Below are 21,782 nucleotides of genomic sequence, written 5' to 3' on the forward strand. Positions count from 1 at the left end.
TTTACTGATTAGGAAACATTTTAATCAATCAAAGGTCAGTAAAGGACGTGTTTACCGATTTGCCGAAAGACTAAAGAAACACACTTTTTCTCATTATTGTAAAGAGATACATTTTTCCCTTGTGTTTAAAATTTTGAAAAATCCCAACACAAATGAGAAAATGTGCTTGTTAAGGAAAAGAAGTGGACCAAGAGCAACGCTGGGCAATGCCAGACCTAAACGTGGGTCACGGTTGTTCACCCCGTGTCCAGCTGTCACGCCAGGTCAGTGTGGAATCAGCCCTCAAGACATCGACCCCAAAAGCAACCGCAGGAGAGACTAAATATTTGATTATCTGAGATAAATCTGACTTGTGGGACATGCACTCCGGGTAGAGGACTAGGAAGAACTGGGTCACGTTATCAATGAGAAGTTTTTTTACCCCATGAACAGCTTGGACAATGAGAAGCCTGAACAGAGATCATGGCGCTCGTCTTTCACGGCACAAAGAAATCACTAGTGAGAGAACGAGGGGAGGGCCAGTGGGTGAAGTCAACCTACCTCCTCCCCCAAAAACTGCTACCGCCACACCCGGCCAGCACAGTGGCATCTGGGAGGAGGACGGCCTTCGGGCTGGGAATCTGGGCCACAAACAAGACTAGAAATTCACCTGTAAGAGGAGAGACTGCCGGATTCCAAGTTAGGCGTGCAGCTAAGGCAGAGACCAAGAACTCAGACTCACCATCAGAGAACTGAAGTCCCATCTCCTGGAGTCTTAAAGACTCCGGTGTCAGGCCTTCAGTGGACTAGTGCTTGAGAGGAAGCCACCAGCCTTCCTGGCAAGGGGCATCCATGTGCATCATGTCCAGGCCTGCCCTTGTGAGGCCAGAGGACAGAGAGAGGAGAAGGAGGAGCCCGGCTTCCCTCCCAACCTCGACATGCTGGGCATTTAGGAGGCACAACAGAAGGCTTCTCTAGGACGGGGGTGGAGAAGAGACCAAGGGAAGTGGTTTATGATGATGGCCTCGGAGTCTCAAGAGGGAAAACACTAACCTCTTTTAAATCGACTTGCCGCTCTTCTGAGTCAATGTCAGATTCACAAGACAAATACCATTCCCCTGCTCTGTGCCAAATGCATGCTGGTGGAGGAGTCTGACATCCTTAAATCTACCCGCACGCTGTACTTTCTCCCAAGTGAGAAGAGCCTCCCAGGACGTCCTCTCCGCAGCAGAAGATGGAAGAGGGGGAGGCACGGCATCCTGCCAGGGGTGCACAGGATTTTAAGTACTGCAGAAATAGAGCTGAGTTTCCAAAGCACATGCCATTTAGACATTTTCTCTTGCCATCCACGGAAAAGTGTTTTCTGAGTTTGCCATTTCCTAGAAGTGGTCTAAGGACTTGAACTTTCAGGATTCCTTCATAAGGAGGTAGGTAACTTAGAAGCAATATCATCCACAATGCTGCTGACCTTCAGATCACAGAGGGTGAATGTATGTGCTCGAAAGCTCAGGGAGGAGCAAGGGCCCTTCAATACTAATGGACTTAGATGAAAATCTGCTACAGGGTGAGGGAAAGGTCAGGACGAGCGAGGACCAATGGCTGGAAGATGGGAGCGTGGCATTGTGATGGAATTCGGTCAGCTTTCGATGTGAGCAAAAAGAACAAACGCCCATGTTCTACCAGGGAAGACAGTATTGCCACTTTCTTCCAGCTCCCAAGTACTAGGCAGTGTGCTCCCTTCAAGGACTGCAAACCCTGCCATAGAAGAGAATGGTCTGGGTTTTGTTGTGTCTGATGAAAAAGAGGAAAGGGCGATCAGCATTAAACGTCTCCCAGGACACTAAGGACTTTTCCACGCCGACAACCCCACTGGCTGCCACTGCCTGGGTGCCATTTTCATCCACCTCCACAAAGGTTTTATGGACAATGTTTGACAGGTACAAATTGGGACTTGGAGAGATTCCAGTAAGGTCAGCCTTCATTTCATCAAAGATGTCTGTGATGCCCATGTCCTGGAGGATAGGATTGAGATCATAGCTGTCTTCCAGCGTGAACTGGGGGAAGGAGACGGCTACTGTTTCTTCTGACATATTTTCTGAGCTGCTCCAGGCCATGATTTTTTCATAGGTGATATTCCTTTCAAGCTACAAGAGGAAGAAAATAATGTTTAAGATCACATGAGCCAGCCAAGGATGCCCCAAATACTTCAAAGGGCCTGAGTCTGTTTCCACAGTTGGATACAAGCCTCAAGGTCTTTCCCTCAGTCGCAAAATACTCTGATTTCATTTAAAACTCCTCGGCAAATCTCTTTCCTCTTTAAAAGTTACAGGACAATTTGGGTTCTGGTTCTTTGGTGTCTGACAGCGTTCAAAGTCCAGCCAAGCTCGTTTGATTAAGTTGGGTGAGCTCTGACCAAGTCTTAATGTTCTAAAGTTTAACCTCCTCTTCTATAAAATAGACATAATACCACTGGGCTCTTACAAGGATTAAACAAAATAATGTATGTCAAGTACTTAACACAGTGCTGACCCATGGCAGTTTTGAATCATGGTTATTATTCTGATTATTACACCTGTCCTTCTATCTCCCTGTATTTCTCTCTCTTCTCCAGCCTTTATTCATTCCTACCTCAGCGAGCAGCCTACTTCAGTATCAGTATCTCCACTTCTGTCAAGGCACACGCACCCAAAAAAAGGATTCAGCTAAAGGGTCCTTAACTGAGCTACAGCAAAACAATCTGAGTAAGAGGCCAGAAGTCAGGATATTCAGGGAAAAGGAAAAGCTGTTTCATTCGTAGCAATTTTCAGGTTACATGTCGCCCAGATTCCTTGGTCTGGAAAACCAATTGCAGAGAACGATGAGATTTGAGAAGAAAATCCCATCCAACTTTTTTGGCGTTTGTTCTTTAGTTCTCAACAGATGAGAAATAAATATCTCATCGAATTCAGATTCTTAGGTATTCTTTGATCCTCTGATAGCTCAGCTACGATTCTCCCTTAAGATGGTACACAGTAGGTAATGCTGTTCCCCAAAGATCTATGATGATATATTTGGTAGAGAAATGGAAGTGGAGATTTACCTCTTCCAAGCCCTTCAGGTTATCCTCTGAGGGAGACGGCAGCAGGACCAACATGCTGAGCTTGCCCTTGGTATACCTCAGTTCAAGGATCTGCGCCTTCAGCTCCTCTATGAAGCCAATTCTAAATAGACCTTTTTGATTCATCATCTTTACACTCTTCTTCTCGTTCTGCAGTGGACAAGGTAGACAGTCAAAGGACTGCCATGCTAAGGAGCCCATTAAGATGAGAAATGTCTTCACCAGAAGTTCTGAGCTAGACCAGTGATCGAACGGAAAAATGTCTTCCACCCACTGATCAGGTGGCTCTTACTTTGTCAAGACTCTATCTACCTGATGAAACCGTAATAGGTTCTTCAGCTCCAGGATCACTTGTTGGTAGACTGTCCATCCAGGAGTCTGCCCACACAGCCTGGCCAGCAGAAACTAGCCCTGCCAGCTTGATCTCCCATGCCTGCTCAATCCCAGTCTCTTGGCTTCACACGACCCCCATACCCCTACTGGCCTGAACAGCCCCATCAATGGGAGCCTTGGTTAAATAATAATCTTCTGTATATTAAATAACAACTCCTGCTCCATAGGCTTATGTCAGAGGAAAGGGCACCACCCGGGTCCTTAAACCTCAGAATAATCTCCTAATAACCTCATAGCATGTGGGGGATCCTCACTCTGCAGAGAAGGATGTGCAGAGCTCGGAAGAATAACATCGAAAGTTCTGGGCTGGGATCTGATCCTTCCCGCCCTCCCTGTCTACAGCCCGGCAGCTTGGAACATGGGATTTTTAAGGCAAACACTCACAGATGTGAATCCTAACACACGATTTTGGCTCAGTTACTTCACCTCTGCATTGTTTTGCCCTCAGTTCCTAAATGGGAATAATAAGGACACCCATTTTCATGTTATTTGGGGGACTAAATGAAATAATGATGGGAAAACGCTCAGGGCAGCTCCTGGCACAAAAATGCTTCGTAAACATGCTGATTTTTGTTCATTACAAAATGCTCTTATTATAAATGTCAGTTGTAACCCAGAGACCTAAGCTGAGATTGGATCATGCTTGCTGCCAATCACTCTTAGCGGAACCCGTGAGGGGACTGCCTGGAAAACTCTGAGTTCTCTCACACAGTACCTCATTTAGAGAGAAAAGTGCATCCACCGTGTTTTCACAGTCAAAGTATTTGTCCCACTTGGCCTTGAAGTAAACAGCATTCACCAACACCAGCACCGTTGCGTTGTTGAGAGTGTCCTTGCTGAAGAGTTCCTTGATTTTACCTTAAAACAAAAAGGTTCCAGGGAATAACCTGGATATGAATTGTAGCAAAGGTGTTCATCTACACAGACTTTTTTTTTTTTACTGCAGTTTAACATCCCTAAGGCTGGAGCATGTCTCATTCAGGAACTAATCCAAGAGGATTCAGCTAAAGGGCAACCTGGGTCGGGTGGAAGTGGAGGTAAGGGTGGGAGTGATGGGGGGAAGGGACCCTCTTACTCCTCCCAAAGGAGAATTGTAACTGACAGAGTGTCTGATTCTCTGTATCGTTGTTTGGAACTGGTCATCAGATATTTTATTCCATGGTTGATCTTTCAACATATAGATCCTGCCACCTGATTTTATTTATTTTTTATTATTTTATAATTTATTTTATTTTTTTATTATAATCTCCTTGAGAAGAACTATCTCAAGCACTCATCACAGCAGAGTCTATTTGCTCACATATAAACAAAAATGCAGATACATGTACTAGACCATGATAGAAACTCTGTTTTGTAGGGACTCGCACATGCCGTCTCTCATTCCCTCCTACATCAACCATGAGATGCAGATGTTATTATCCCTTCCTTATAGAAGCGTAAACTACATTCCATAAGACGTCAGGCCACACAGCCAAAAAGCAGCAAGTCTGGCTAAGATCAGTCCAGGGTCTTTCCCACTCCTGGCCCACTCTGGGCTCCTTCCACAAGAACCAAGCTCTAAGGCAGACTGGAGGAGCCCAAACTATCAAGCAATCGTCCATTTTCAGGATGTATCCTTTCCCACCTCAAAATACCAATATAGCAGTTACTTGAATGCATGCCTACGTCTTAAGATGAGAAGCCTCTTCCACCTCAAGAAGATTCCCACTTAAATCCCACAGTAATAGACGACGCTGACGTCACCGACATTTGAAGTACGTGGGGAAAGTGAACTAACGAAGGAGAAACTAGATATTCACGTCTTAGTACGCATATTTTCAGTGAGCCCGATTTCCTCTTGGCAACAGACTGGAACCTTGAAAGAATGGGAATTTTTGTGGATTGTATAAGAAGTAAGGAGAAATAAATTTGGAGTTTGGCTGCTTCTCCCAAGGAAAGACCAGACAGGGCAGTTTCATATTCAAAAATTATTCCATTTACATTGAACTCAGATTTTTCACCACTTATCACTATCTCTAAATGCCCTTCACCCAGAAAACAATTATGTGTCTAGTGAAAATTTGATAAGAATTGGAATTTTACTGTTTCCATTTCCCTCTGAATAAATTTTTTCACAATCTTTCTACTGACCCTTTAAAAAAAAAAGAAATAGTTGACAACCTGCTGGTATTGCACCTGGATGAAAGGCATCTCACCTTTACGGTGGAGCAATGGACCAACAATAAGTACCTGTAACATCTAAGCATTTTAACTGTTTGACACCTGCAAAATAAGCTTTGAACCCAGTCCACACATGTAAGCATCTGGTCCCGACAGACTAGCAATCTGAAAAGATGGGCTGATCTGTTTGTTTTAAATGGAAAAGAACAGGAGCTCCAACGTGTTGAGTCTTTCTTACCTTGGGACTGACATTCAACCCAGAAGTTAATCTCTTGTCTGGATTTTTCAGTGTCTTTCCGGAAATCAACACTTTCAATGGTTGTATGGTAAAACTGAATCACATCATTTAAGTATTCCTGACAAATTAGAATAAATGGAAATAATGCAATAAAATCATGTAATTATGCTAAAAGTTAGGAGTGAGGCAGTCATGAGAAGCCTAATGAGAAAGATGTGTCTAACCACTTAAACTGGATGCCTGTGGTCTCTTTCTATGCCAGGTCTTAATTAACAAGAAACATTTCAGTGGTTGTAGTGACAATTTAGGGTACAGGATGCTTATTCATGGAGCAATCCGTAGTTACGATGGCACAAGTTTTTCCTACCAGATTTGTACATTCCATTTGTCAGGACATCACGGGTCAAATAACACGTAACTTTAGAGACTTGGCTGTAAAATGCTTCTAACCTTTAAGAATTAGAACCCTGCTTAATGGTTACAGAGTTTCTATTTAGGATGATGAAAAAGTTTTGGAAATAGATATGTTGATCATTATACAATATTTTGAATGTAATTGATGCCACCAAATTGTATACTTAGAAAAGGTTAAAATGGCAATTTTTATGTTACAGATATTTTACCACAATTTTTAAAAATTGTAATGTAATATACCAAAACCATTGCTGTAAAAAAAAAAACCCATTGCTGTATGCATTTTTAATAGGTGAATTGTAAATTATATTTTAATAAAGCTAGTTTTTTTTTAAAAAAACAGCATATAAAATCTCATTTCCATTGTAAGAGAACCTACTAATTTTGTCGAAGTAGGCTCCCCTCTCCCCTTACTAGAACAGCCCTAACCAGCTCAACCTCATCTTTCCCAATGGTCAGGCCCCTTGTGTTTATTGCTTAATCTGTAGTTCCTTCTATTGGCGAGAGAGGAAACTGACAGACTCAGAGACATCTTGCTCTAGGTACAAAGCTGTTTAGCCACAGAGACAAGACTTGCGCCTTTTGGAGTTCCATAGGGAGGTGGCCTGATCGTGGCACAAAAGGTGATCTTAGAGAAGTGCCTTGAGCGGGGAGGGAGGAGCCAACGGGAAGAGGGGTTCCCAAGTGCATCTACCAGGCACCTTGACTGGGAAGGGCTGTCATGGGAGAAAGCACCATTACCCAACCCACATGGGCTCCCAGGCCATCGGTCACATGATCCTCTTTCCACCCATTCTGTTTCACCCAAGGGGCCTTGTAAACGGCGCAAGCTGGAAAACTGGGAGGAGGGCAAAAGAAGGTGTGTGAGAGAAAGAGATGGGTCCCGGACATCCCACCAGCACATCCTCTTGTCGGAGGTTTGTGCTCTAGGTAGCCAGTGAGTAATCCAGCTACTCCTTGATTTTTAAATCCTAGCCTACATGGTGTCTACAATCACCAGTTACGCCTAACTCACCGGACAGATTGGGAATTCCTGCTCTCCATAAAGTCGGTTGGCAACGCTCAGGGTGTAATCAACTCTGATCCTGTCTAATCTGGAAAGAAGCTGCCCAAAGTAGCAGCTGAGCAGCCCACTCTCGTTGTTTGAAGACTCAGCCTAACAGAAGAAGAAATAAAATGTGATCTAACGGGAAGAGTCACAACATCACTAAAGCACATTGTCATTTCACGCTGTTACCATGTCGGGGAGCAAGCTGAGAAGAGAGGATGGAGGGTGAGACGTGCTCCCAGTCACGGCTCCCATGTTGGTATCAAGATTACCCAGTAAATATTTATCTGGGGACTCCACAGTGAACACTAGATTTTAGATCAGTGTGCTTTATTCTCCTCTGTATTCAAAAAGATTCAAGAAAGAGGTCATCTTCTCCCCATCCTCCTCTTATCCTAACGTAGGGGTATATATAACCTGGAGAGTATCTTTACTGCTCCTGGTTTGTGACAACCAATGAAAGGTTTGTGTGTCAGCACCGATTTCAGCATGAAATAGAACAGGCAGAAGTGGAGAGAGTGTGAGGGGTAGCTGCCTCCTCCACCTTCCTGCTGCTCACCCTCACCCAGGCTCCACCCTGGGGACCTGGCGCCTGTCAAAGGAGGGCAGTACCGAGGCTACGCTCTAACTTTCTTTATCATGAGCAGGAGATACTGTATCCTTACAGACAAGGACAGGTAAGATGCATCATCAGAAAAGCATTGTGGGTCACATGGGAGTTTTGCTCTGGATGTTGCTGATGGTGACAGCCAGGACCTAATGCCTGGGGATAAGCAACCGTAACCAAATCCAGGGCAGCCAGGTTGAGCAGCTCATAAGGTAGAGGCACAGGGGTTCACAGTGGTTCACCTGCAGAGTCAGAGAGCCTGTCGTTTCTTTTTTCTGCCCTTCCAGAGAGTTGTCGACATGCCTTTCTCGTTTTTTGCTTTTCAGACAGGGGTCAGGTCCTTTGGTCTCATTCTGCGAAAACTCATTGAAGTGTAGTACCTGTGTGATCACGGCAGACAGTACAAATGGCAGGAAGTCTGAATAGCTTCAGACACGTTTTTACAACGTGGCAATGACGATAATGACATAGGCAAACAAAACAATCAACAGCAGTTGAAAGAAAGGTGGATGTTTCTTTCGACCAGCGTTGTGAGGTGGAACGGAGGGGAAGTAAGCTGAATGCTCCCCGACCCCTGGGACTGCATTTAAAACTGAATGAAACCAAACCAAAAGAATATCAATATCAAGGCATCCAGGAGCCACAGAGCCACACGCAGCTAAGGAGCCAGCCTGAATTCCCCGGGAGGATAAAATGCACACCAGATTTTGAAGACTTGGTATAAAAAAAAGTAAACTATCTCACTTAAATGTTTAACTGATTGCCTGTTGATATAATATTTTGAATGTGGTGGGTGAAATAAAACAATAGGCAAAGGGGATGGACCAAGGGCCCCAAAGCAGGAACAGGTGTGGATTTCCCAAGGAAGGGAGTGGGCTGTACGGCTGGAGTGAAGGGATAGGGAGAAATGGGGTCACCAATTGACCTGGAACTCAGATCCCCAGACCCTCATCGGCCTTTGAAAGGACTGGGGCTTCTATCATTTGCAAAGTGGGAAGTCCAGATTTTGAGCCAATGAGAAAACAGGGTCTGATTCTGGTTTTAAAAGGAGCTTTCTGGCACCTGGGTTGGGAACACCGGCAGCGGAGCAGGGCAGCAGGTTAGAAGGGACAGACCTCGGGGGGATGGTGGGAAGCTCTGACAAATTTAACGGGAAGTGAGAGAAAAAGCAAGAAGTCAAGGAGGACACCAGCATCTTTAGTGTCTGGAACCACAACTGGTGCTTAATAAATTTTCATTTAGTGTAATGAGTGAGAGAGAAAATGCATGCACACATTAAAAATTACTGTCAATATTGGTCTCGATAATTACAGAGAGAAAGATGAGTGGACAGACAGAGACAGAGGAGATGAATGAGAACAGCTGTCAGGTGGGTGAGGTTGGAGAGGCCTCATGAAGGAGTTGGAGGCTTAAGTGAGCCTTGAATAAAGGCTGGATGGCAGAGAAAGCAAGGCGGGGACGTAAATGACAGCGCGGGGCAGACACGGGCTCCCAGCGAGCCCAGGGCGCAGGGGGCAGGGAGACAGGTCAAAGCGGGATTCGGGTCTGACTCTGAGCCTGGATCAAGAGCCCAGGATCTGTACCTGGTCGATCTGCCGGGCACTGTCACTTCTGGCCCCCAGGCGGACCATGCCAAGGGCAGCCGAGAGGCTCAGTGGACAGAAGAAGATGTTCTTATGATAATCATCTTTGCTGATCTTTTGGAAAAGATCAAAGCAAAATTTGGTGTTTGCAGCAATCAGAGAGTCCATGGTGAATCTGATGACAGTCTAAAACCAACAGAACAAAACAAGAGAGAGAGAAAATGATGATCAGGGCACAGTAGGTAAACAGTTCTCATTTTAAGCACTCGAGATGCAATCATGTGCACTTATGCTGATATGTTATTAAAAACTGGAAAGCTAAGGTCACCAGCCTCCTGGTATATAGATGGAGATACTGCCACTGATACAGATAGAGGTCTATTTTCATGGAGTGGTGTGAACCGGTTTCCTAGGGCTGCCACAACACCACAAACTGGGTGGCTCAAACAACAAAAGTTTATTTTCCCACAGTTTCGGAGGCCAGAAGTCCAAGTTCAAGGTTTTGGCCAAGTCGGTTCTTTCTAGAGGCTCTCAGGGAAAAATCTGTTTCATGCCTCCTCTCTCCCAGCCAGCCTGGGTTTGTAGAGGCATCACTCTAATCTCTGCCTCCATCTTCACATGGATTCTTTCCTGTGTCGTGTGTGTGTGTGTGTGTGTGTGTGTGCAAAGTTCTTTTTTCTTATAAGGACACTAGTCATTGGTTTAAGACCCACCCCAATCCAGTATGACCTCATCTTAACCTGATTATACCTGCAAAGACCCCACTTCCAAATAAATCACATTCACAGGTACTGGGGATTATCAGGACTTAAATCTATCTTTTGGGGGCCAATTCTACCTGCTTTGTGGCAGAACTTCCTTTATTCAGGTAGATCAGGTCACAGGCTACCGTTTCCCCACAGCCAAATCAACAGCCAAGGAAGCGTCATTCCACCTCCTCCTTCTCCCCAGGCCCTCCCTGGTTCTGCACTCTCCCCTCAGGGTTCCATGGCTGAGGATGCGCCCAGCCAGTTGTCCTGGGCCATGTTCTTTGTAATATTTTACTCATTTTTTTTAACCTGTTTTACTCCTTTTGACTCATTCCATATGCAACTTACAGGACATGAGGCACTGCGGTCTGCCACTGATATTGTTCAAGAGATAATAGACCTTGAAAGATGTTGGCGGTTTAGCAGTCATTAGGTTTAACGCCTTCTGTTGACAGTGTAGACCCACAGGCAACACCAAACCAAAGCAAGAGAGTAACTGGTTTAGGACAGTTTCTTTGCTCCCCCATCAATAATCAGTTCCAGAAGTAGCAGAGAATCTTACACAGATCCTGCCTTGGACCTCCCCCTTGCATTGGGTTCAGCATCCTCCCAGTTAATATGGACTCTTCAGTCTACTAAACCTAATGCAAAAGATAGCATTGGGTAACTTGTTTTAAATGTGCCAGACGTGTTTTATATATATTAGCTTTAATCCTACTCTGCAGGGTAGATATTATCACTCCCTTTTTACAGATGAGAAAACTGAGGAACCAAATCCCATTTGCACTTGGAAATTAAGTGCTCTTTCTATTGCATCTACTATTGCTCCTAAGTTGCGCTCAGCGTGGGACAGGCTGCCAAACACACACCTGCTACGTGCTGGTACTTTCCCCCTTGTCCAGCTTAGGGTCTGTTCTTAATCTCACATTTTTTTCTGCCAAATTTGTACATAACTGTATTTCTCATTTTGTGCTGTTAAAGCTGGGTTCAGGGAGGTGTTTTCCAAGAAACATATGTTCTGGGTGTGTCTGGAAATTAAATGGCTCACACCTCAGAAAGCTACAACTGCACATCTTCAAAAATATAGTCACCCCTATCACGTTCTCTCTACGACAACAGCTCCTGTTACCCACGCACTAACAAGTCCACTAGGGAAGTAGAGGAATCAAGTAAATTAAAGATCTGAGTTGAGGAGATTTCACAGGCTTTTGTTAAATCATAAAATGTTGGATAAAAGGCAGCCTAATATTTGTAAAGCCTTGGTTGTACAACCGAGGTTAATATTTGATCAAAATGTCTGGCATCAAAGGAGGGGAAAGCAATGGACATTCTGGCTCTTGGTTCACTGCTGTTAAAGGGAGACTGGGGGGAGGGCATAGCTCAGCGGTAGAGCGCGTGCTTAGCATGCATGAGGTCCTGGGTTCAATCCCCAGTACCTACACTAAAATAAAATAAATAAATAAACCTAATTACTTCTCCCCTCCCCCCAAAAAACAAAAGTAAATTAAATTACATTTTAAAAAAAGAAGACTACAGACAGACGATATTGAAGGAAGAGAAGGGATTTGGATTGAAAAGCTGAATGATCCCCACCTGGTCCTCTGCTCCCAGCTCTTTGCTCAGTGTCACCCTCGCTCCCTGGTACAGCTGTGCCCCTGGCATCAAAGTGGAAGGGTGTTTCTTCCTGGCATGATGGTGCAGAGAACTGAACAATTAACGTCTTACCTGCTTTAAAAAGAGTATGATTGCTCAAGCCGGCCAACTCCCTTCTTCTCAAGATTAAAAAAATAAAAAATAAAAAAAAGCCTGAGGCCAGAAGAGGTGAGGTGATTTGCACACAATCACACACCAGCCAAGAGCAAAGCAGGGCTAAGACCTCGCCAAGCCCATCCTGTCTGCTGGAATAGATGCTCTTTGCCCTCGTTTCTCATTCTGGAAGCAGCCTTACTCACTCTGTTGTCTCTAATTCTCAAAAAATCTTGTTAAGTTAGAAATTATCTTCATTTCACATCCAACCATTAAGTGATGCACCTGGTGTGCAAACCGGTCCATTCAGCCTACGCTCAAAGCCACCCTCTTCCTCCCACACTGTGCTGCCATCCAGGGCACACAGCACTGGTGCCCTAAAAGGCCACGCCCTGAGTGACCCGCCACACAGCTCCATGGCAGGGAGATGCTGCCGCCAGCAGGTACGTGTTACACTGATGTCTCTGACTGGGGTCTTGGGCCGTAGAAAGGACCTCCCAACATGGTGCCCCCATCAAGGCTCTTTGAACTACCTCTCTGCCTTCGGGCATCTCAGGTTCCATTTGTTTTTCCAGGACTCTGGTGATCTACCCAGGAGGTCTTCTCTAGATTGAATATCTACTGGAAAATCTTTTCACATTGCATTGAAATCTATGCAAATGCACCATAATATAGATTGGAATTGCAAGACTGTAAACACCTTACCCCAAATTGGGACTGATTTCCATAATTTCATACTTACAGTCCCATTATCACCTCCTGCCAGCCATAGCTACAGAGGGAGGAGCTAATGGGAAAATTTTATTCAGAAAAAAAGATATCACTTTGATAGCAATAAAATATAACTATATTTTTGCCTATAATACTTCCCAAAGAAGTGACTTGTTATTTGACCTCTAATAAGGTAAAAGAAGAGCTTTGATTCTCAAGTTCAAATTTATCGTACAGACGGCAGAATATGAGGTTCTGCCGTCTGTACGATAAACTTGAATTTTGCTTTCACAACACTGACAAATCAGTGGCCTTTATTTCTCCATGCACTTGCTCATTTCATGGTCATATACATATGTGAAGTTCACAACATTTATATATATTCCTGTAGATATGAAGTATACACGTTTGAGTTTCTATTTCGCTGATCATTTGCTTTTTGATATTTCTATTTTTGCTTTCAAAACATAATTCTCTTGAGGGTGGTTTTCATGTCTTTATTCATCTTTGTATCTTATCAGTAAAGAATACAAATGATGGCACATATGAGCACTTGGTAAGTTTTTATGGATTTATTTGCTATCATATGCTCCTTCTTCATTGTAAATAATTCTAATGTTTGAAATATTAATGTTAATATTTCATGTTAACTTTACATCTTCTGAAGACAGCTATAATCAATAGAGATATTATACAGTAGAATCAGCTTTTAATTAATTTTCTACTATACCCAAAATAGTTCATTTATTAAAACATGGTTTCCTTTAAAGTAAAAATGTAAAAGTTTAGGCTAAATAGATTTTTTTAAAAATATGGTTTACTTTAAAGAAAAAATGTAAACGTTTAGATAGATTTTTCTAACAACCCAAAATATTCTGAGTGAAATTATTCCTGCCTACATAGTACAGAAAGAAAAATTTATATCCCCAAAGTATTTCATGTCTTATAATTTCCATAATTACCACAAAGCTATTAACAACCCAAGAATGAAATTCAAAGTTCACAAAAGTAGATGCTACCCTGCTGGAATAAATATACAAACCTGGTTATAATTAACTGAATGATAAACAATATCTGTAAAGAAAGAATTACTTGTGAAAGATGCAATTAAAAGCATTTCCAACTTACTTTGCAAAAAAGAAATTTAAACTCATATGATTTAAAATACAGATAGAATTCTGAGTATTTTACCATTTTATATTCCAGAAATAATTAATAAAAAGGTGAAATAAAATCTGTCTAGTATGTAAAGATAAAAAAAAATTCAAACATCCCCATTTAAAAAAATCAATCAAATACATCAGGTACTTGGGGGCTGAGGGAGGTGACAGATATTGCTAATATCTCCTAGCAACCACTGCCACATTTATAAAAACTTCAAAGCATCATAAAACAAATTGCTCTTTTTTAAAAAACACTTGACTTAATAAAAATAAAAATAGCGTATTCTTTGGTTTCAGTCAAGTCTCCTTTGGGTTTCTATCATTTAAAGTAAAAATTCCAATGCATATTCATTGCTAAAAATGATATTAGGTAATGTCAGCATTTACCTCCTTGCCTTCAGAGTTGCTGCTAACAGCTGGCCAGGTGAGTTTCAACCCACACCCGGTCAGGAATGGAAATATATGAACTCTGTCCCTCCCACAATGGCGTTGCTCCAAGTACCATTTTGGAATCCATTGTAAAACTGTCATTGATAGATTTTTAAAAAAAGAAAAAGAATGTGTGGCTTATACACTTCTAAACAAATTCTCACGCTCTATGACTTCAACTAAATTTAATATTTAGCTTACTGTGTTTATATTTTCTTTGCTCTTTCCAATTGGTTCTCCTTATAGAGGCCTCATAATAATATTTGACTCATATCTTTCAACCCAAATCCTTATATTAGATAAATGGAGATGCAAAAAACCATTTTACTTCATATCCCATTTCTTGGACATTCTCTTATATGTGAATTTCTATAGTTTATTCTAAACTTTTTTAGACGTATTACATAGGACATGTAGGATGTGCTTTAAGCAATAGTTTGTTTTTTTCTTTTTCTCTCTTTTTTTTTTTTTACCTGCAGGTGGTGGTGGGGATTGCTATTTAATTTATCTACTAGAAAAACTGAGTAACAACCAGATGGTAGAAATTATCGAGACATACTGACAGAGCCTGGCTGGGGCAGGGGTGGTGGGAGGAGGGAACTTTCTAGAAAAGAACTAATTTGCTAGGAACCAAAAGACTGATCAATTTTGTACCAATATTGCCAGGAAATCTGTCCAATTTCCCTTCTTGCACTTTGTGATCTGCTCATCTTGCATTTTTTTTCCTCAAAGGATTTCAGCACCCTAGAGGTTCCCACTTTCTTCCTGTTTCTTCCTTTCTTTCTTCTTTCCTTCCTTCCTTCCTTTTGATTCACTTTTGCATTAGAAAATTTTTTTCTCTCTAATTGTTTCCACAAACTTCTTTAAAAAAACATCATTTTTCAGTTGAGTTTGGTCATTGGTTACAAGGGGCTGGAAAAATTTAAGCTGTACATCAATTAATAATTCATACCAGTTGACCAATAATGACTTCATGTTATTGCTGTCCAGCAACGCCATGCAAAAAGGGTACTACTGACATTTAGCACAGCATGATTTGTTTGCCTGGCTCCCTGGATGTCTGGTTATCACGTTTGCTTTTGTTGACTGGTGATACTCACATCACGTCAGGCTGCTGGCTGCCTGAGCTGATCCAATGCTTGTATAATTATCTTTAATCTAGGATTGCATTTGTTCATCCTTTCAAATAATCCAACAAAGATCTGATTACAGATGACTGTGCCCTACAAGCCTAAAAATTTGTGTGGTGAGATTGTTCAATCAGTAGTGATGAAATTCTCCCCCGAATGTAGCTAAATGTTAACATAATGTGATAAATTACTAAAAGAGGGTGTGAGAATTCATTGAGCACTTACCACGTGTCAAGCACCATTTGGAACTTTGCATACATAATCTCATTTGAGTGACTGAAGAGAGTCCATCTCTCTAATATTGGTGACAAAGTGTCAGAGAATTACTCTTGAGTTTGAAGGAATTTTGGAAGTCAGTGTTATTCAAGGCAAGCTAAAGAAGTTTTTCTGTGTCAACATGTTGTAAAAATAGGATTTCATCAAGTGTCAAATTAGATGACTCCGCCTAGATATCTTAGGACTCAACGTGAGTTATGAGCTAATCATAACCCATAATCATTCACCTTTTAGTAACTAGTCTTTTTCTGCATGGAATTCAAAATTCACCTATAACAAAACATTATCTGACAAATATCAGCAGAGTTCTCCCAGGGCAGTCTACCCAAGTGATGAAATAAAGGCAAAAATAAACAAATGGGATCTAATTAAACTTACAAGCTTTTGCACAGCAAAGGGAACCATAAGCAAAACAAAAAGACAATCTACAGAATGGGAGAAAATACTTGCAAAAAATGAGACTGACAAGGGCTTAAAAGAATATGTAAACAGCTCATACAACTTAATAAGAAAAAAAACAAACAAACAACCCAATCCAAAAATGGGCAGAAGACCTAAACAAGCAATTCTCCAATGTAAACATACAAATGGCCAATAGGCCCATGAAAAACTGCTCAATGTTGCTAGTTATCACTCCTTTAGAATAGGACATCGCACTAGCCAGCCTCTCTTTACAAGCTATCCCACAGCCTGCCGTTTCCTGGAAACCACAGGTTACAGAGGAAGCCTATATAAAAGGTCTGCTAGAAAGCCTGGACTTCCTATCTCTGTCCCTCCCTCCCCCTAAACACATTACAGAGTCCAGCAAGTACTGTGAAACCCCATGAGTTCATAGTTTGTACACGGAATATACCAAACCCAAGAGGAATGGTTTTCATAGCTGGTCCCAATCCACTTCCAGCAAATGGATCGAGTAGCAACAGAACTCTGTAGTCTCAGCAAATGTGAAGCAAAGTAAAGTGCGGCTAAGAGAGAAGCCAGGCATTGCCCTCTCTTCTCTATGCTGTACCACCTACTCAGTCATGGCTGCAGCTCCACAGCTGTCCCGCGCAGTTCACTGAGCATCCCCACCAGTGCTTGTCTCGGCGATGGCATCTCAGACACAACCTGGCAAAAGAACAAGTTCTCCCCTCTTCCTTCATCTCCCCAGTTCCCTCTCTTGATTGCTTTCTTCCTCATCTACTCATTCCCCATTGCGCATGTGCTCGCGCACCCTCTCTCTCCCTCTCTGTGTTAGGCTAGTTCAGAGGAATTAATTCACTTGCACAACCCACCAGATATTACCCATCATCATAGAACAAGATTAGCTCTTTTTCAAAATATGGCTCATATTTTAAAGAAAAGAGGATTTTTGAGATATTTAGAGGTCATTTAGTTCTTTTACAGCCTTACAGCAAAGCTGTGCTTCTGAACTTCCATACAAAGGCTCTTCCTCTTGATGAAATTTCAGGACTCAATGTTCTGTAAAAACCCGTCCCTGGGCCATGCATGAGTGACAATCATAATTTAAGGAGCAAATACTGTCTGTAATTGTGTAAAAAATGAAATCCTTACCCCACTACAGAAGTAAGCCCTACAGTTCTGCGGAATGTTAAAGTGGTGAACTCCTAAGCTGGCTGCAAACCAGAGAATCAGAGACGCTACAGGAACTTAAAGTAGCATAACTTGCAAATATGAAATTGGATTCCCATAAGTCAGACAACTCATAAAACACAGTATAGCTGGGATTATAACTATAAAAGTAATAAAAGTTTTGAATTAGGGAGAGGGTCAGAAATTTTGGGTAGTGAGCTATACAAGAATTTTAAATAATATATGTCAGTTGAGAAAATTAAAGATCTTTAATTTTAAATTTAATACAAATTTAAAACTTTTAATACAAATTTTAAAAATAAAGATAATTATAGGCCCATCTAAACTCATAATTTCCTTTTTCCCACATACTCCCTTTTTAAATAGTTGAATTCATGTCACATTAGTAGTTTTGCATCCTGCTTGTTTTCATTTCATACTTTTTCCCCCTGTTTATTAAGTATAATCATTAAATTCTATACCCTGATTTTTTCTTGACATTCTCTTCAGAATTTTGTATTTGTTTGTCATTTTTAAATCGTGGCTAAATAATAGTTTACTTTAAAATTTCCCTATGTTTTATATCTAGATTATTAACAGTTTTCCCTTATTAAAAATATTCTCCCCATAGATTTTTGTGAATTCTGTATTTACCATTTTAATGGTTTATAGGTGAAGGGAATTTTTTGAGCTTATCAAGTCCAACCATGTCAATTTTCAGACAAGAAACTGAGTGTGTGGGTAATTAATTGAGTTCTTTGAGCTATACTTCTCAAACTTTCATTTATTACTTTTAACAATAGCCAAGACATGGAAGCAACCTAAATGTCCATCAATAAATGCTTGGATAAAGAAGATGTGGTATATATAAATACAATGGAATACTAGTCAGCCATGAAAAAGAATGAAATAATGCCATTGGCAGCAACATGGATGGACCTGGAGATTTTCATACTAAGTGAAGTCAGTCAGGCAGAGAAAAACAAATATCATATGACATCACTTATATGTGGAATCTTAAAAAAATTATACAGATGAACTTATTTACAAAACAGAAATAGACTCACAGACATAGAAAACAAATTTATGGTTACTAAAGGGGAAGGGGGGAGGGATAAACTAGGAGTTTGGGATTAGCAGATATAAACTGCTATATACAAAATAATTGAACAACAAGGTCCTAATATATAGTACAGGGAACTATATTCGAGATCTTACAATAACCTATAATAAAAAAAAATTGGTAAGCTTGGAGCTAAAGACGTGGTCAAATCCACTCAAGCATACAAAAGGGGTCCGGAAAGTATTTTCATCAAAGAGTACATGTTAATGTGCTCAAAAATAAACACCTGACTTTGTGGCTAAGGCAAGCCCAATTTTTTAACTTACAGCTTGTTGAAGCATAACTGGGTCATTTGATTGGCTATTGTTCTTCATTTGAATGCTGAGAACGTGAGGGGAGACACATTAACTGGAAAGTACTGATGAAGGATTTTCCAAGAAGGCACGTGAGTTTAGTGAGCAGATTATCAACTTAAAATCTCACGCAGTGTAACGAAAATGGAATGGAACCCATGACAAGCAGAACTGGAAGCAGTAGCCTGTGTCAATACAATGCCAAACTCTGAGCATAGCAGTCTTTGTTCATCCCACAACCACCCCTCCTCATAGCCTTTTTCTCCAGAAATGATAAGCAGGAGAGAAACTGTTAGAGAATTCAATCCATTCTCACTCAGGCACTGTTCTCTTTACCCAAGTCTATTGTAGAGCTCCGTCCCCCCACCCCAAATTTTCAAAAGACCACAAACACTTAGACCTAGAGATATATTAGGGAGAAAAAATATCCCTCCTCCTCCAAATATGAATGTTTCCCACAGACCTGTGCAAGTTTCTGTACTTCTACTGTTGGGGATTCTATTCTTGGGCCAGGGAAATCCAAGAGTTGGGAGGATGCTCTGAAAAAGGAGATGGGAGGCTGCCCAAGTTACAGATACGCCCCAATCTAGATGGAATTCTGCCAACTAATCTCTAAAACCCTGGAGCTGGGTCAGCAATGAGGATCAGCACCCATTCATTAGGGTCATGAGGGAATCTGGATTAACATGTTTTCAAAAGGATTTAAAACTATGCCTCTGTTTCAGTATCTGTAAAATTAAGGGGTTGGACAGAATGAAGTCTCAGCAATGACATTCTGTTATTTCAGAGTTGGTGTGAGTTATAATCAGGTGCCATATTTGTTCACATGATAATTGGATGGGAGGACAGCTGGATTGACTGGTGATCCCACCAAGATGTCAAGGTTGAAAGACATTAAATGCCACATACATGATTCAACCTTCTTACACACCCCCAACCATGAGGACTTAACTCTTGATTTATTCATTTAATACACATATACTGAGTGCTTACTGTATACCAAGGATTTATTTATAAGGCGATTCTATTCCTCCCAAGGTCAAAACTCTTTCCGGCTGGGGAAGGTTTACAGACACACCACCAACACATCCCGGTTTCTAAACAGCAGGCTGGTGTTGGGTTTGCTGTTGCTGCTGTTACAGTGGTTGTTGCCATTGTTCCCCTTATTTTTAAATCATCCTCGTTTCAAACGATGCCCAGAAGCCAGAATTTCACCACCTGATTTGTAGACACACCCTTAGAAGAGGTTCAGCATTGTTCTTGAGAGCAATCCTTTAGCAAACTCTTCACACTGGGCTTCAAGGATCATTTGCATCTACCATGGAGACGATCTCTTTAATCTCAAACAACCCTGATTTGTGGATGAGTACAGGGCGGGGTGAAAGACAAAACTGGAGCAGGCAAACTTCCTCCAAGGCTTTCTTCTCTAGCTACAAAGTGCCCATGGTTCCTGGGACACCCAGACCAGGACTCCACCAGGCAATACTCACTTCCTTGGTCAGCATTCTCTTGCTGTGTCTCAAAACCCCCAACACTCAGACCCCAAACTTTCCATCATTCCCTTTGAAGTGGAACATGCATTAACTAGCTGGTCTGATACGTGCTAAATGGAACACTTCCTGTAATAGGTGTGGCCTTCCTAGACACCCTTGGCCTTGATGGTCAACCAGTAACATACCAATGGGGAGTATTTTCAAACCTGGGATAGAGAATATCAGAGCTATGTAAACTTGTAAGTACAAGCTAGAAATAAGCCACCCCTGGGTCTCTTGAACTAACATAATTGAATCCTATATCTGTGTAGGTGTCCACCACCAAAGTGACGTCTTCAGTCTTAGCCAGTAGGATATAAGGACTAAGGGGGCAAAAGTGTGAGCTACAGCCCCGTCAGCTTTGAGTACCACGTGACGGGTCTGTGTTAATTACAATGAGACTATTCCCAAGAACTCGGAAATAATTCTTTAACTCAGTGGGAATTCTGTGGTTACACGTTTGCCATATAATGTGGAAGAGCACCGTTCCTAAATCGCATTGGCTGGATGTTCTCGAGCTGGGCCCCCACAGCATCCTGGGTGCCACAATTTGAACCAAAATGTTCCTCAACTGCAGTTAAATAACATGTGCCCAGTTCACAGAAATGAAATATTAATATATATGATGGTTTCCATTTAAAGAATTCCTTAAACCTGTGGCATTAGTTACAAGTCACTGACATCACAAGTAGGTTGAAGATGACATTTAATTTAGGATGATGGAAAAAGCAGAAGTCACAAATATTTGTTGACTGTGGACCAGCACCAGGCTCCAACTCGGTGTTTTATTGGTTTATCTCCTCTAACCCTCAGTAGGAGACTGGGGCCATTATCGCTATGTTACAGACTGGAAGTGGAAACTCGGGGAGGTGGAGTGACTTGCACAAGCTCGCTGAACTTAAAGAGTGTGATTCAGATCCGCGTCTTCCTTATTCTGAAACCTGTGCTGCCTCCAAAACTATGTGCCAGAGCTTCGCACCCAAAACACAATGTTATTTGAGTTTAATAGTGAAAATTGTATTGGGGTCCTTCCCTGAACAAGGTTGAAAACTACAACCCCATTTATATATTCAGCAGTTTTTCCTTCCTCCTTGTAAAGTCTGCACAAATTACTAATTCATAGTTTACTAGAATTTAAGAACGGCTTTGGCATTTCAAGCTTAAAGATCTCAGGATCGGTAAGGCGAGAGAAAGATAATAGATCCAAGGGAATACTCTTAATCTATTTGTGTGCCTGGATTTATTATTGTCAGCAAACACCGACTGAACCCTCCCACGTATTGGGGATTTGGCCAACCCCAGCTGCCAGCCCTGCCAGCCCCCTGCACGTCCGGGCAGGCGTGCTATGTCCTTCAGGCTACAAACTTTGTCATGAAAGATGGAGGTCTACCTTGCCTTAGATTACGGTGCTGATTTCAAAGCACTGTGGTTTCTCCCTGCCACACACTGTATACCTAAGCGTGAGCCCTATTTTCTTACAGCAGAATAACGTAGGTGGAAGTGCCTGGCGCTTGGTAGCTGACCAGGGAATGCTCATTA

The 21,782-nt window shown here is 41.9% G+C and overlaps 1 protein-coding gene across 2 annotated transcripts; it reads right to left on the bottom strand.

Annotated features, from left to right (window-relative positions):
• On the bottom strand, positions 1-14,319 carry SERPINB12 (serpin family B member 12). Of its 2 annotated transcripts, none has more exons than XM_031692367.2 (8): positions 14,276-14,319; positions 9,520-9,705; positions 8,179-8,316; positions 7,297-7,437; positions 5,868-5,985; positions 4,185-4,327; positions 3,059-3,226; positions 1-2,123 (listed from the first exon to the last, which is right to left on the bottom strand). In XM_031692367.2, exons 2-8 carry the CDS (start codon positions 9,685-9,687, stop codon positions 1,719-1,721), a joined length of 1,281 nt encoding a protein of 426 aa, XP_031548227.2. In that variant the 5' UTR covers positions 9,688-9,705; positions 14,276-14,319; the 3' UTR covers positions 1-1,718. The 2 variants fall into 2 exon arrangements, with proteins under 2 accessions (XP_031548227.2, XP_072808243.1); XM_072952142.1 differs by lacking the exon at positions 14,276-14,319 and adding an exon at positions 11,862-11,999.
• Between the last annotated feature and the right edge of the window lie 7,463 nt (positions 14,320-21,782).

Source organism: Vicugna pacos, chromosome 30, assembly GCF_048564905.1.
Source record: "Vicugna pacos chromosome 30, VicPac4, whole genome shotgun sequence".
Classification (NCBI taxonomy): domain Eukaryota; kingdom Metazoa; phylum Chordata; class Mammalia; order Artiodactyla; family Camelidae; genus Vicugna; species Vicugna pacos.

Coding starts and splice junctions, on each gene's coding strand:
- SERPINB12 (XM_072952142.1), bottom strand. CDS start 11,930: ATGCCAGGGGCACAGCTGTACCAGGGAGCGAGGGTGACACTGAGCAAA. Junction 7,438..8,178: donor CAGGCTCTCTGACTCTGCAG/GTGAACCACTGT, acceptor TTCTTCTGTTAG/GCTGAGTCTTCAAACAACGA. Junction 4,328..5,867: donor GGTTGAATGTCAGTCCCAAG/GTAAGAAAGACT, acceptor TTTTGTTTTAAG/GTAAAATCAAGGAACTCTTC.